We start from the raw sequence: 15,782 nt of genomic DNA, 5'->3' as shown, positions 1-15,782 counted from the left end.
CTCTCTCTCTCTCTCACCCTGGTTCGCGCCATCTTGGTTAAACTGACTAACAGGTTGCAGCAAACCCTCCTATCTGTGCCTCCCCAGCACTGGGGTTTTCAGGTATGGGTGGTCACAGCCAGCTTTTTACATGGGTCTTGGGGATCCAAACTCAGGTCCTTCTACTGGTACAGCAAGTGCTCTTACCCACTAAGCCACTTCCCCAGCCCCTCTTCTACCTTTTCTAGCAGAGCTTTTGCTGATCAGCAGTGTGCAAGTTACTCTTCTGACACCTGCTACCTCAGAAAGCACTTGAAAGGAGCCAACCTCCTCTCCATCACAGTAGCGAGCGGTTTATCCACATCAGAACATCTCAGTTAAATGTAATCACAAAACTTGATACAAGCTGAGCTATTGTTTCCACAGCTTTTAAACATCGAATCTTTTTAGAAAGTAAAGGATTATTACAAGTTTTATTTTAAATATTTTATTTATTATTTTTATTTTATGTGTACGAGTATATTGCCTGCATGTGAGTACACCTGTGTCATGCAATGCCTCACAGGTCAGATTCCCCTGGAACTGGAGTTAAGGATGGTTCATAGCTGCCATGTGGGTGCTGGGAATCAAAGCCAGGTCTTCTGCAAGAGGAGTCAGTGCTCTTAACTGCTGAGCCATCTCTCCAGCCCCCAAGTCTTTATTTTAAAAAATGATTATTATATTTAAAAATTTTTCCCCACTACTCCTCCCCTGAATTATTCTTTTTGAGAAACAAACATTTAAAATAAGTCCTCAAAGTTGTTGAATTAAGAACCAAGCTTGGTATCACATTCACAGACTGTGTCTGCAAGGCGGTTGAACCTCCCTTTCCTCCCAGGTGATGATAAAAGACTTTCATTTCCTGCCGAGGAATAAGAGAGGGGTGTGGTTGCATCTCCGGCAAAGCCAACTTTAGAGAAATGGTTTGGCTTATGGGCCCAACAATTTGGCATAAATGCTTATGGGCCCAAGCTCTGGTCTTCTCTGCATGTGATAGGAGCTGACAGAATTGCCACGGGTCTCTCTGGAATAAAAACAGAAACGGCAAAATTGTGTACTTAGGGATTCTGTTCATGTGTAGGATACTCAAAGTCATATATAGATTATGTTCTGAGTGGAAAGATAAGCTGTATGTGTCCATTTATAGAACAGTATGTAGGGGCAGAAACAATTAAAATGGCATGTTAATGGCATTTTCTTAGAGGGATTTCTGCAGGAAGCTAGCCTTGAGATGGGTTTAGGGGTATCATGTGTGAGATCAGTATCTGTTGGGCAGCAAAGGAGGTCTGTCAGGAGGAACTGCAATGCAATTACAACATAGGTAGCTGCCAATAGAACACAATGGAGCTTTGTAATCATTCAGATCTGTCACCCACTGGCAACAACCGCCCCAAACCACTGACCAATAATTGATGTGGACTTCCCCTAAACAATGTCCTGACCTTAGGCATGGAACTTTGCTCTCAGTGAGCCATCAGCCACATTCCTGCTTGAGGAGCTGAGCCTTACCTGTGGAAGGTCAGTGACTTTGACCATCAGTGTCTATCCAGGAGTGGGAAGACTGATGGCGAAGGGGCTGGCAGTGATGAGGGAATTTTCAGTGGCATCCTCGGCTTCTGTTTATGATTAATTTCACTCCCACCTAAGACTATCTTGGACTCCCCAAGAGCTAGAAATACTACCACAGCACAAAGTTCCCCATAAAATGAGGAAATAATAACTGAAATATTTAACAGACTCTTCAAACCATAAAAGTCAAACAAATGCCAAGCTTATTTTAATTCTATGCATTTTTTACAGTTTTTAGAAGATTTAAATTTAGAAGATTAAATCGGTCTATTTAATCTTTCAATTGTCTCTTAGAATTCTTTTTTGGGGGGGTCTTTTTGAGACAGGGTCTTCCTGTAACCCCAGGCTCACTATGTACACCAGGCTGGCCTTGAACTTACAGAGATCCGCCTACCTTTTCCTCCCAAGTGCTGGGACTAAAGGTGTGTGCCACTACACCCGACTCAATTGTCTCAAGACTGCAAAATTTGCTTTTGCAATTGTTTCTTTCTGACTTGAATCTTTGGCCCAACAAATTTACCCTATAGTCCCCATTCCCACTGCTTTTAGTTTATTAGAGCGTGGTGTAAATATCAGTAAAGCCTTCTAGGAGAGACCTAGCTAACCTCAACCTCGACCTCCTCCACAGACATCTGTCCCCTTTACTCCTTCCTACAGCACTTAGGTCAGCAGAACTGCTCTAGTTTATTTAATAACTTTATTGTCTGTTTCCTTTTCTTCAAAATGTATTTATTTAATTTATACTTTGAGTTTTTGCTTGCATGTATGTAAGTGTACCATGTGAATGCAATGCCCATGGAGGCCAGAAGAAGGTGTTGGAACCCCTGAACTGGAGATACAGATGGTTGTGAGCCACCCTGTGGGTGCTGGGAACCAAATCTCCATCTTCTGGAAGAGCAGTAGGTGCCCCTAACCACTGAACCACCTCTCCAGCCCTGGGTTTCCCTCTATTAGACTCTAAACCCCAAGAGGTCAGGAACTGACTGCTTTATTAAGTCTGTGTTGGGAGCTGAATATTCAGGGCTGCCAGGTACAGGCTGCCTGTCCCCCTGCATACCTCCAGAGAACAGCCAATGAGATATTGGGAAAGCCTATCCTGGCTGACTCAGAGTCAAGGCACAGGCAGTTCAGCCCCTGGAGAGCAACTAAGGGGATGTTGGCAAGGCCTGTCCTAGCTACCCGGGGCTGAGCCTGGGTCAGTTGCTGATAATCAGTCTCCAGGTGCATGTCTTTGTCTTAATAGTTCTGCTTGGGTGCTGCTTATACAATTACATATGATGAATGAAACTATTCCTAGGCACATGCCTTTGTCTTAGAAGTTCTGCTTGGCTACTGCGGACGCAAGTATGTGTGATTAATGAAACTATGATTATTGAAACTGCGTGGTTCAAAGGAACTTGTGGTTTTTGTGCTATATTTCTATAGGAGATTTTTTTTTTTCTCCTGCTTTGGGAAAGGTATAAGGGCATTGCTATCCTGCAATAAAGCGCCTGCATGTTTATCAGCTTACAGGTCCTCCTGATCCCAACTGTTTCTGTGTCTGTGTCTTTTTTCCTTAACCCCTACCCTTCCCACTCAGGTTTTAGGATCCCTGGCAGCTGGACTGCATTTCTATAGCCTGGATCCTAGAAGGAACACAGTAAGCAGGCTGGACTGAAGGCTTCCATCAGTACTCTCCTGGCCATTGGCAACAGTGTCCAGCTGTGACGACAGCTTCAGGTCTTCCAGGCAGGTGTTGCTAACCTGCATGCTCACCTCTGGGATGTGAAGAACCAGAGCAAGAACAAATGTTAGCATGTGTCCTAAGCGGGCTGGTCCCCACAGCCACTATTGCTAATACTGCCTTATAGCATCACTGCTCAGCCAAGTTGTACGTGTCCTGAAGATTAGAGCTAGAGCTGAGCAGAATTCTGCAGATTATTGGGTGTCAGTTACACTCATCAAGAGACTGGTCATCGTCATGTGTGGGAGCCGCCTGGGGCCAGCCACTGAACCATCAGTGACGGAGGGTTCTGGAGCTTTGTGAACTAGTTGTTAATGTTTACCTGCTGCCCCTCTGACCCTGAGTTTATATCTCTAACTGTAATCCAGGATGGAGAGATTTCCTTAGGTAGTTGCCTCACGGGTACAATTAAGAGGATGGAAAAGACCAGACAGAGCAGGAAGTGATAAGTAATTCTGTCTTGGGCATTTAGGGAAAGGTTTGTTAGTGAGATGCAAATGGTCCTGGAGCTCAGAACAGAGAGATGGAAGCTCATGCCTGTAATTCCAGCACTGAGAGGTAGAGGCAAGGAAGACCAGGAGCTCAAGGTCATCCTTGGCTATATAGCAAGTTTGACGCCTTTTAACTTGGGCTGCATGTGATCCTACCTCAAGAATCAAAACAAAAAGTCCCCACAACAAACAAACAAAAACAAAAACAAAAAACAAAAAACAAAGAGAGAGACCTGGGCTGGAGATACAGATGAGGGAGTAGTCAGGTGTGGCTGAGGACTCTCCCAGGTACCCAGGGGCCATAACTGACAGCCCCTCTCCCCAGCCAGCGACCAACAAACAGTTCAGTCTGTGGCCCGGGCCAGTATCCCTACTTGAGCTCTGTTCCCATTTCCTTTGCCTGTCTCAGTTCACATCTTATAACTATTTTCTCCAAATTGCTTCCCTCTCTCTTCTTCTCTGATTTATCCCTGCCTAATTCTCCTGAGGCACCTTTTTGCTCAGAGTCTGCCTCTATTCAAGCATATTCAATGGTTTCCAATTCTTTGAATATTAAACTCCAACACTCCACTTCAGACTTCCTGGAGGCAAATGCTCAGCCTTCCTCAGGTGCAAGTCCCTAGTCTAAGTCAGATGCTGCCTGTTTTGTGCTCTGTTGGAGTTTAATCAATATAGTTAAGTAAAAACTAGAAGTCACCAGTCAACTGTCATGTGGTTATTAATTCCCTTATTCTATCCTTTCTTACTTTGTGGATGAAGATAAGCTCCAAGTCAGAGTTAAAATAACAGAATTTTCTTGTACTTATTAGGTACTCAGGAGATATGTATTGCTCTGAATGACTTTGCCAAGAAGCAAACTTTCTGAGATTCTTTTTGTCCTTTGAGAGACATTATGGCTTTTCCCAGGAGGGGCGGTTCTGTGCTCCCCAAGACACCTGCTGCTAAGAGCCAAACACAGCTGTTCAGGCAACAGAGGAAGCTGGCACTTGCTTGGTAAAAAGCCAAACCAAAACAAGACCTTGCCTGCAGTCAGATGGCAAAGTTCCCAGATCGGCAGCTTGAATAAGGAGGTGATGTGAGGTTTTTGATATAAAAGAAAATAAAACTGCCGGAAACAGATATTTCTTCTCTTAAACTGACTTCTTCAATGTGCACAGAGAGTGACCGAGCTCAGGATAAAAATGTTTGTTGATGAGGAGAAATGTGCATCTCCATCCAGGGAGAACCTGCTGTCCACCAGCTCCTTCCTGCCTCAATGGAGGTCTAAGAGCAGTCATGGGGATGACCAAAGACAGAAAGATGGGCTGGAGGTAGAGATGCAGATTCAGTGTTAAGCCAGGAAGAGCAGCAGCAAATCAGAGGAAGAGCAGGGTGGTGGCCAGTGACCCATGTGCCTTTTGTTTTCTTAAACTGACTTGTCATGCCCTGTGCAGGCAGGAGCACTGGTCATGGCAGTCAGCATCAGGGAGGGGCACAGTGGGAAGGTAGGTGGAACAGTGACTGGCAGCCAACGCAGGTCAAGCAGGCGAAAGAAATTTCCACATTGTCTTAGCATCACATAAAGGACTAGGAAGTGCTTCCCTGATTGTCATAAGTTGAAGGCTGAGAATTACACAAGTGAATGCAGTTGCCCAGGTGCGTACCTGCAAAATGGCAGGTGGCCCAGGCTTGTCTGAGGTCAGGGCCATTGGTACTTCTGATAGTGTCTGATGGGGTGCTCTAAGCGTCCTGCAAAACAAAATAGAGTACACCAAGCTCAACAAAGTTAGCAGGTTTCTTTACCACCAGGCTTTTGTGGAGCTTTTGATGTCTTAATACATGTTGCATAGAGACTATCTCATTCCCCAAACTCAACTCACTGCAAAACATTTTTTAAGTCATTTTCTTTTTTTAAATAGGGTCTCACTATATAACCCAGGCTAGCCTCACACTCATGATCCTCTTGCCCCAGTCTCCCAGGTGCTGGGGTTCCAAGTGTGCACCACCATGCCCAGCACTGTGGAATGCTGTATTTGGTTTGGAACATTCTCTGAAACTCACAGTGGGATCATTGCAGTGCACCCCTCCATCCTCGCTGGGGTATTGGGTCTGCCTTGAGTGGATCTTGGGCCACTTTTGGAAGGATCTATTCTAGAAAAATCAGAAAGGCCACTGAGGGCATCATAGGTACGGGAAGAAACACGACTAAAGCATGTAGTGACAGAGGAAAAGGACACAAGAAGCTGCAGCTTTTTAACTGACAGGCATTCTGAGTACTACTGCATTCCAGTACTCTTATAATGCTTACTTAGTCTTCAAACACCTGTAAGATAGAAACCAGCATTGCACAGATAAGAGGATTAAGGCACAGAGAAGTTTGGTAACACCCAAGGATATACAGGTCATAATGCTGGGTGTTGTATCTGAAAGGTCCAGCTCTTTAATACACCTCTTGATTATTCATGTTGAAGAGACATTTAGTTGAGAATGTTCTGGGTAAAGGACAATTATGGTAGAAGATTCACAGGAGTCCAAACAGTGTACAAACTTAATCACATCACCTTCCATTTGGATTCTGTTTCCTGCAGACATTTGCTGGTGTCTGTCTTACCAGCCACTGTGCTGAGTGCTGAGGATTCAGGGGTGAATATACAGGACTTACAGCCCACTGCAAAGTGCATACTGAAGTAGCTCACAGCAACACAGGACAGTTCAGGGTGCTATAAGTGAGGATGTAGCGATGGTAAGAGCAGGAAGGGCCCCTGACCAAGCTTAGGATAGCTCTCTGCACTTCATACATGACATGCCCTCTAGATGATGCCTGGGAGGAGGAATATCTGGTGTGGAAGTATTTCAGGAAGACAAGACCTTCTTGTCTTCATGTCCATTTCAGCAACCGGAGCTGTAGGACAGCCTGGGAATAGCCTGAGCACAGGGTGGCCCCTTGTGGAACTTCTTCTCCCGGAGGGGAGGGCCTCCATGGTCTCCTCACCCTCTGCCTAAGATTAGTACACTCCAATAACATCCCCTTGGCACCAGCAAACAGGTAGCTTGACCCAGGCTAAGCAGGATCACATGCATCCCCAAATCCCATATATTCCTCTGCCTTTCCCAGCCCTGCTACAGTGAGGTAGAACTGTGAGACTAGTCTGACTGATGGGCAACAAGTAGCAGTAATGTATATAATTTCTGCTACAGAGCATTTAATTGTGGGTACAAAATACCCCCCACACCCCCAGTGTTCTCTGCAGCAGTGACTGAGACTGAGATGGCCTCATGGTCCAGATGTTGTAGGTACAGACAGGTACAAATCTTTGTCAGTTCAAGTCTTAAGTGGAGCAGAACTCTTCATTAACAAGTAACATAAAAAAAAAAAAAAAGACTTTGATTTGTATAGCCAACACAAAGGATTTGGGGGTTGTTGACCAATTGAGTAGATCAAGGAGTCACTCAATTTGCATCAGTCACTCACCTGATGCAAACAGTTGCAGAAGACCATGGTATAGCCCTTAGCACATATGCCAATGAGACCAACAGAGCAACTAACTGACCTCTGCACAGTGTTTCATGTGGTGTGTGTGTTTGTGTGCAGGTGAATGTATGCATGCATGTGTGTGGAGGTTAGAGGACAATCTCAGCTGGGAGTTGTCCCTCAGATGCTGTGCACCTTGCTTTTTTGAGACAGGTTTTCTCATTGAGGCCTGAGGCTTGCCAATTAGGCAAGGCTGGCTGGCCAGTAAACCTGGGGGATCTGCCTATCTCTACCTATCCAGCACTGGGATTATCAACCTGTGCCACCACATCCAGCTTTTAATTTTTAATTAATTAATTTTTATTTTATGTGTCTCAGTGTTTTGCCTGCATGTATGTACGTGCATCACATGAGTGCAGTGCCCACAGAAGCCAGAAGAGGGCGTTACAGAGGACTGGTAGATGCCATGTGGGTGCCGGGAACCAGATCCAGGTCCTCTGTAAGAGCAGCTAGTACTCTTAACTACTGTCCCATCCCTCCAGCCCCAACATCTAGCTTTTATTGGATGTTGGGGATCAAATTCAAGTCTTCATGCTTGCACGACAAGCACTTTATTGACTAAGAAATCTCCGCAGACTCACGTTTCATAATTTTCAAGGTACTTCATGAGCATGGTTTAATTAATGCCTAAAATCACAATGAGGCTTTTATGTCCTCATACCCACTTCAGAGTGTTGTGTGGTTTCCCACCTCCCCTTATCAAGTCATGATTATGTGTATTAGTCCATTTTCTGTGGCTACAACAAAATAACTGCAACTGGAAAATTTATAAGAGAGGTTTATTTTGTCTTACTGTTCTGGAGGCTTGGAAGTCAAAGACCTGGAGGCAAGACCTCGTTCTCCTTTATCCCATGGTGAGAAGCAGATCAAGTGGGTCTGTGTAGAAGAGATTAATTCTCAAGGATGACTTTACTTTTTAACAACCCACACACACTATAACCAAATTCCATCCCACAAGAGCAGAGCTCACTCCTGTGACAAAGGTATTAATCCCTAGTCACCCCTTAAGGACTCATTCTGTAACAGCAACTAAGTTTCCATATGAGTTTTGAGGTGACAAACTGTTTCAAACCAAAGCACTGTGGCTTCAGACCACATGTCATCATTGCAAAGGACTCTGTGAGGCAGAGAAATGGAATTAGAAGCTCCACACTTCATCCCCAGAGTTGGTCAGGTGAAATTACTAAGAAGTACAAACTCTAACCTTTGCATAAGAGCCCCAGTTCAGTATTGCCTTCCATCAGGTAGAACTTCTACAGGTGATATAATGGCACACGTTGCAGATACCAGAAAACATGCCCAACCTCTGTATAGCTCACTCGAAATAATTTCACTGCCATTGCTTTTCACAAAGGAAATATGGTGCAAACTCAAGCTATTCTTTTTTGTTCATTATTTTGCTCATTTGTTTGTTGAGACATTGCCTCCTTGTAGCCCCAGCTGGCCTGGAACTCACTATGTAGGCCAGATTGACTTTCATGTCACAGAGATCCACCTGCCTCTTCCTCCCATGTGCTAGAATCAAAGACATGCACCAGCAAGCCCAACTAAGATACTCTTCAAAAAAAGTATCTTTAAAAGTATTTTGTTATTGTTAAAATGCAATTCATGTTTATTGTAGGGATTATTAAACAATAACCAATTATGGTGACACAGACCTGTAGTCCCATTTGCTATAGGAGGCTGAGCTGGGAGGACCCTTTGAATTGGTGAGTTAGACCAGGTGGGCAGCATGGGGAGGCTGTCACAAAAGTAAAGGAAGAGGAAAAGAAAAGGGGGGGGAATGGAGGGAGGAAGGAAGAATGGAAGGAAATAAAATTATAAACAGAAAAGCACAAAGACCAAGCCAGAATTCACACTGAAACCCTATGACCTGTGAAATTCACTGTTGCAGTATTAAGCTCACCAGGTTCCTTCCTAGTCTTCTCTGTAGAACTACTCTGTGTAGTAAGATGATTTTATAATATTGTGAACATTTACCATGCTGGTTACTAGTATATGGCGTGACAGGTGGCTGTACAGTGTCCCACCACTTTGTCAATCAGCTCCACTATTAGTAATAGATACACATGTTGTTTCTAAGCCCTATGTGGACAAAATTCTTGGTATGTACATCTCTATGAGTGTCCTTGAGCCAGAGTATGTATCCAGATGTGTAGGTGAACCTCTGCTGTCTACACTGCTACCTTCTTTGGACATGGTGTCAGTTTAGGATTCAGTTAGGTATTTCACTAGGGCACAGTAGGCATGTCAGTAGAGAACTTAACATTGGAGATTGATTTTACAGGCATTGGAAAGCTGGGGGAAAAAAACTAAAAGAAAACACTGATACAGCTCAGTGTAACTTCAGGGAGCATGGCCCACTCAGAGCTGGACCAACGAAAGGGTAAAGTTGGGATTATTAATGTTGGTTAATATTATAATTTGATAACTTAATGGTTTTATAAAACATAGACCTGATTTTAGATTGCGGCTAGATGGCCTTCAGAGGGGAACACAAATACTACTGATTTTTATTTCAGTATCTTCATCTGTGCCAGGCCCTCTGTAAGCAGATGAGATGGGCTATTTCAGTCTTCACTTTACAGATGGGGATATCTGAGGCTTAAAGAAGCGAAGCAACCTGCTCAAGGTCACAGCTTCCCAGTTGTGCAGGTGGGATTTTATAGCCAGATGGATCATGTCTATGCATTACCCACCCCTGTCTTTCCTGTTGTTTCTGTGATCTGCCTCTACCATGGGAATGAATACCACCTCAGGGTCTGGCCAGAATCCTGTGCTTTCTCTACACTGTGAGATCACTTGGCTAAGACTGTGTTCTGTCATGAAGTCAGTACTTCAAAAGCCAAACACCTAACGGAGAGCCAGAAGGGAACTCTTGTCTCTACATGCTGATGTCTAGCAAGCACAGCACCCCAGATCACAGAGCTGCATGGAAGGACCCTCCAGATGATTAGGTCCCTCTGTGACATTTCAGTGAACATGTGCCTGGCATCGTCTTGAACACTTTCATGGCCTCTGATACAACACAAAGGAGCTCACTCTCTACGTCTAACAGGTATAGTTTCTTAAAAGTTCTTACTTGCAGAAAGCTAAAATCTGTTGCTCTTTGATGTCTACCTGTCAATTTATTTAGTTAGTTAGTATGTGACAGAGTCTCCCTGTAGCCCCAGCTGGTCTGGAACTCAATATGTAGACCAGGCTGGCCTTGATCTCAGAGATCCGCTTGCCTCTGCTTTCCAAGTGCTGGGATTAAAGGTGTGCGCCACCACACCTGGCTTCCCTATCGATCTCTGATTTTTACCTTCCTGAGAGACTTGGCTGTTAAATCACTCCTTCCTGAGTTGTGATGAGATACTCACATGCTCCTGTAGGTATCAAAAGTCCTAAATGCAATGACAGAAGAGGTGGGCACAGCTTATGGGCAGAACTCAGTATATTGCTGGGGTAGAAGGAGGTGGCTTGGTGGTTAAGAGCATAGATTTTTAATTTTTTAATGTTTTATTTATTTATCTTGGGTGTGTTTGCACACATGCCACAGCACTCGTGTGAAGAAGGAAGGACAACTTTGAGAAGTTGATTCTCGCCTTCTACCATGTGGGTCCTAGAGATGGAACTCAAGGCTTGGTGGCAAGTGCTTTTATCCACTGAGCCATCTCACTGGCCCCAAGAGTCTAGATTTTAAAGTCAGACAAATCTGACGTCAACTCTTGACTCAATTATTTATTAGTTGTGATTATTGATTAGCCCTGTGAGCTAATTTGTTTAGGAAGCCTAGAATCTTCCTTCTGCTACACTGTTTCTAATTGTTCTGACAGTACTTTGTGGGGCCATTGACCAACTGCTCCATTTTGTGGGTGCCTACCTGACAGTGGTGCTGTAAGGATTCAGTCAGGCTTGTGGGTGTTTGCGCAGGTCCCATAGTAAGTATTCAAGAAGTGAGATCTATAGTGTACTGACCAAAAATGCAAATGCAGAGAAAGTTATGGCAGTGACTCTTACCTAAACGGCCTCTCAGCTCAGGGATCTGTTGTAGTGATATAATAGGCTACTCTCTTAGAGTCACTGAAAAACATACCAAGATTTAGCTCATCTGAAGTCAGAAGAACTGAATTCGAGATCCTGTTTGCCCACTTACTTTGTGTCTTCAGTGACTGAGCCTTGGATTCCTCGTTTATAACATGCACTCACATAAGGGAACCTGTAGTCAGTGCCTACCACAAAACGCTTTAGGGGCAATTAAAAGCAGCAGAGTAGAACAGAGTTCTGAAAAATCATAGTTAGGAGATTTTTTAAAATGGTGACCAGCAGAATGAGAAATGTAGATGCCATTTGTATAAAAAAATCAAAGCAACCACATGCAACATGTAACACATAAGAAGTACACGCTTCCAATATACCGTTAGGATTATGTTCAAGACAAAGAGAATAAAAGTGAGTTAGGCATTAAGAGGGATCAATAAATAGAGTCAGCAGGGGCTGGCAAGATGACTCAGTGGGTAAAGACACTTGCTTCCAAGCCTGACAGCCTGAGTTTGATCCCCAGGATCCACACAATGGAAAGAGAGAACCGGCTTCTGCAAATTGTCCTCTGATCTCCACATGTGCACTGTGGCATGCTTGCCCCTCCCCCACAAATAAATAAATGTAATTGAATTTTTTTAACTTTTAAAAAGATAACAGAAGGGCTTGAGCAGATTTAGAAATAAGTAATATAGTCAGTGGTGTTTCCCCTACCTTCTTCTCGCGGTCATTCTGAGATGCTACAGAGATCCTGCATATGAAAACAACATTCATTTACACTTTCCATCAAGATTCCATGGGGGATGAAGGAACTGAACAGAGATGGAAATTCCTGTAGCAGGAAGCTGTCACAAGGCGGTACCCATAAAGCTCTTCCCTGGCTTCAGAGTCTGCCAGTGAGTCCTCACACAGGAGACACCACCTGACAGCATAGCCAAGGTGCAGCAGTCTCTTCCCATGGATCCACTGCGAGCAGTCCACTTGGGCCCTCGGAAGAAGAGACCCAAGCAGATGGGCACCTCAGCGGCCTCCACTCTTCATGACATCAGATTTCAGGACTTAGTCCTGTTCATTTTGGAGAAAAAGATGGGAAGCACTCGAAGAGCCTTCCTCATGGATCTGGCCCGCAGGAAAGGATTCAGGGTGGAAAATGAACTCAGGTAGGACAGCCCTGGTCACTTAGTGAACATGCAGAGGCCTTGAGGACAGCTTAACGGAACACAAGGAGCCAGTTAGCTAAGGGAGACAAGATAGGTGAGGGCTAAATGAAATTATATAGAAACTAGTTGACCCCCAAAGATAAATTTTTTTTTTAAAATCTGGCCTCTCATGGTTCTGAGATGAGTTACCTAGAGGGATCAACAGAAAACTACTCAGAAAGTTTCATGCTGAAACCACTCAATTCCATTCTTGACCAAACTGAACCAATGCCACTTGGTTTAATTTTTTAAATAGCTACTTCGAGGCAAGAAGGATGGTTTGATTGTTTGACTCTTACACAGTTGGCTTTGCTAAGGGGACCAGGGTCTACAGTAAGGTAGGCTGAGATGGTTTACTACTGGCACCCAAATGTGGCCTTGGTGATGGTTTGCCAAAGCATGGTCCTCAGGGGCTGCAGGGAAGGATGCTGGTTAAAGATGCAGTGATAGCTTATCCAGGGGTGACAGTCACCACTCTGGTGTAATACGATCAGAGCCCAGGCATGGAGGTAGTTGAAGGTACCATTTGGACCACTTAGACCAGTCACTCACTCGCTAATCTATTCATAGTAGGCAGCAGTTACCCTTGTTTTTCTAACTATCCAATATAAGTTCTTCACTGTCTTGAATCAATGAGGAGAAAGAAGGAGATCTAGCAAGCAGTGGTGTGAGCCCTGACAGACAGGATGGCTATAGACAGACCTGCCAGAGCTTGTGGTGGGGATGGCTGTGGGGGTCATGAAATTCACTGCTTGTGATCATGCAAGGAGTAGGTTGACCACAATTTTTTCAGAAATGATAAGAATTTTATATGATGTACTGATTTTAAGTCTTTGATATTTGAAAAGAAAATTGTCAAGCATTTCTTGCTGCTTCAAAGTGTTGGGGAGTTATATATCCAAAGTCAATAATCAGGTATCTGAAATTCCACAACACAAAATGAAGAGGACATTTCTTTTTTTGATACAATGTCCCCAGCAGAAAATTTTTTAATTTCCCAGATTCTTTCCCATCTTGAGTTCTTATCCTTTTATTGCTTTCTGTCTTTCCTCTTCTTCTTTTTAAGCTTTGCGATCACTTTCAATCTCATTTCCTAACATCCTTTCCACAGAATCCTGTATTTCATCTAATTTATTGAGGTCACCTAATCTTTTGGATTTACATAAAATATTAATGTTAGGAGGGGAAAAGATTAGCTAGGTAAAGAGGAAAAAAATTTTAAAGAGAAATTGAAAAACAGAAATTAAAAATCTTAGTGAGTATGGAACTGGTTTTCAAGGTCAAGAAATCTAGCAAAGGCCAGTCAAGAAGCCGGGAGTAATGAGGTCAGGATCTCACTTACTCAGAAAGCTCTCTGATGAAGTGTCCAAGCCTCTTGCTGGAGGCCTGTTGACTTAGTAATTAACAAGGCAAAATGGCTAAGGCAGGTGCTTAAGTTGATGATGGGAATCGAGGCAAAGCTGTGCCCCAGATACTGGCTGCTAGGACCAAGCCAGCTGCTCAGGAGACAGAGGAAATGGGTGCCTGTGAGCAAGCACCCTCCGTGCCTGTGATTGGGCAAAGTTCCCAGGCTGACAGCCCAGATACATTAAACACACGTGTGCTCTATAGAGAAAAATAAACCACAGGAAGGAGAAGTCCTCGCTCTCTAACAGAATTTCTGTACCTAGATATATAAGCATTAATTACCATAGAGAGAAATCTCTAAATAAGAAATCCATAGACTTCAGCTCCTGGCTCTGACATTTTCCAGGTCTGCTGATAGGGCAGGGTCTGTTCTTTCCTCCCTGACCTGAACATTCAGATCAGTGTCCTATCTGATGTGATGTTGAAATGAGAGAGTGGATGCCAGAGTCCTTTGATAACATCACAGTTGTTCAGATGGAAAGTATGATTGTTTTCTTGTTCATCAGTTCATTCTACTGACAAAACCAGTAGCAAACTCAGTTATAATCAGTTCATTATACAGCAAAAGCCAAAGGAGAAGGCTGTCTCTCCACATATGAACTAGGTCAGATACAGAATCAAGTAGAGCAGACAGGAAGGAAGCCATCAAAACATTCCAAGTAGTTCTTGGGTGTGGGGAGGGGAGGTAGCAAGAGGATTATGAATGTTCTCATCTTATGTATCTTCAAAACATTTGTTTTACAATAAACATACACTTTTTAAAATGAAGATGGGGCCCACAAGATGGCTCAGGGGTGCTTGCTGTCAACCTTGGTGACCTGAGTTCAATTCCTGGGAACCACATGGTAGAAGGAGAGAACCAATTCCTGAAAGTTGACCTGTGACCTCCACACACATGCTATGTGTACCCATACACATACACATAAACACACAACAAATAAAAATGTAAATTTTTAATTTAAATTTTAAACAATAACAGAAGGAAAACTATTTTTCAAAAAAAGAAACGGTATATCTAAGGGCTAGGGAGATGGCTTGGCATCTCCTAAGTTCATTCCTGGAAACCACATATAGGAGGAAGGAAAAACTAAGTCCACAAAATTGACTGCCGACCTCCATATGTACACACATATGCTCATGTACATACATACACACACAATAAAACTAAGTAAATAAGTACACTTCTCTAACAGTGATGGCTGTACCTCTCTTAGTATATACAATTCAGAGATAGGCAAGGAGAATGTTATGCTGTGAAACAGGTGGCAGCAGCCATAGCTCCTGGCACATTCTTGGCTGCCAAAAAATCAGACTTGATTCCTCCCTTACCTGGGCTCTTCTGTGCACAGACCGGCTGCTCTAGAGTGCTTCCATTCTCTCCAGCACACATGTATTTGAGTGGAGCTTCATTACTATTTGTGTTATATTGCAAATGACCTGCTAGTCTATGAACCCCAGGAAGCTGGTTCCTAAAACGTGAGAAGAGGTGTAAGGTCCCTTGATGCGTTTTTACACATTGAAGAAAAAGATACTGAATTGATTCTATAACCAGCATCCTAGATTTTAAAGCACTCTATCATCTTTGACTCACCTGAGATCAGTTCAAAAAGGATCCGAGTCTGCCTTTTGCCGTACTCTGATGTCATCCTAAGTTCCCAAATGTGGAGCTCATTGAAAGTTTCCATCTGTCATCCACCATTCTCTATAAACACATTTGCCAAATTCTCCTTTGTCTTGAACCAAATCACTGATGTTGAAGCAGAAGGAGCTGTGGCCAGGAAGGATGGTGTTCCATGTTTATAACCAGCTAGCAGTTTCACACTTCTTAAATTCCATTTCAA

At 43.6% G+C, this 15,782-nt stretch overlaps 1 protein-coding gene across 2 annotated transcripts in view; it reads left to right on the top strand.

The window, feature by feature from the left end:
• Positions 1 to 12,292: 12,292 nt before the first annotated feature.
• Dntt (DNA nucleotidylexotransferase) overlaps positions 12,293 to 15,782 on the top strand; it is a 40,613-nt gene continuing 37,123 nt past the window's right edge. For both annotated transcript variants that reach the window (XM_008831995.1, XM_008831994.1), the window contains exon 1: positions 12,293 to 12,495. In XM_008831995.1, coding sequence (XP_008830217.1) covers positions 12,293 to 12,495 — 203 coding nt within the window. The remainder of the gene's footprint in view (positions 12,496 to 15,782) is intronic.

The sequence above is a fragment of the Nannospalax galili genome, unplaced genomic scaffold (genome assembly GCF_000622305.1).
Source record: "Nannospalax galili isolate Female #2095 unplaced genomic scaffold, S.galili_v1.0 scaffold875, whole genome shotgun sequence".
In the NCBI taxonomy this organism is placed as follows: domain Eukaryota; kingdom Metazoa; phylum Chordata; class Mammalia; order Rodentia; family Spalacidae; genus Nannospalax; species Nannospalax galili.
This window is presented reverse-complemented; position numbering and strand designations above follow the sequence as displayed.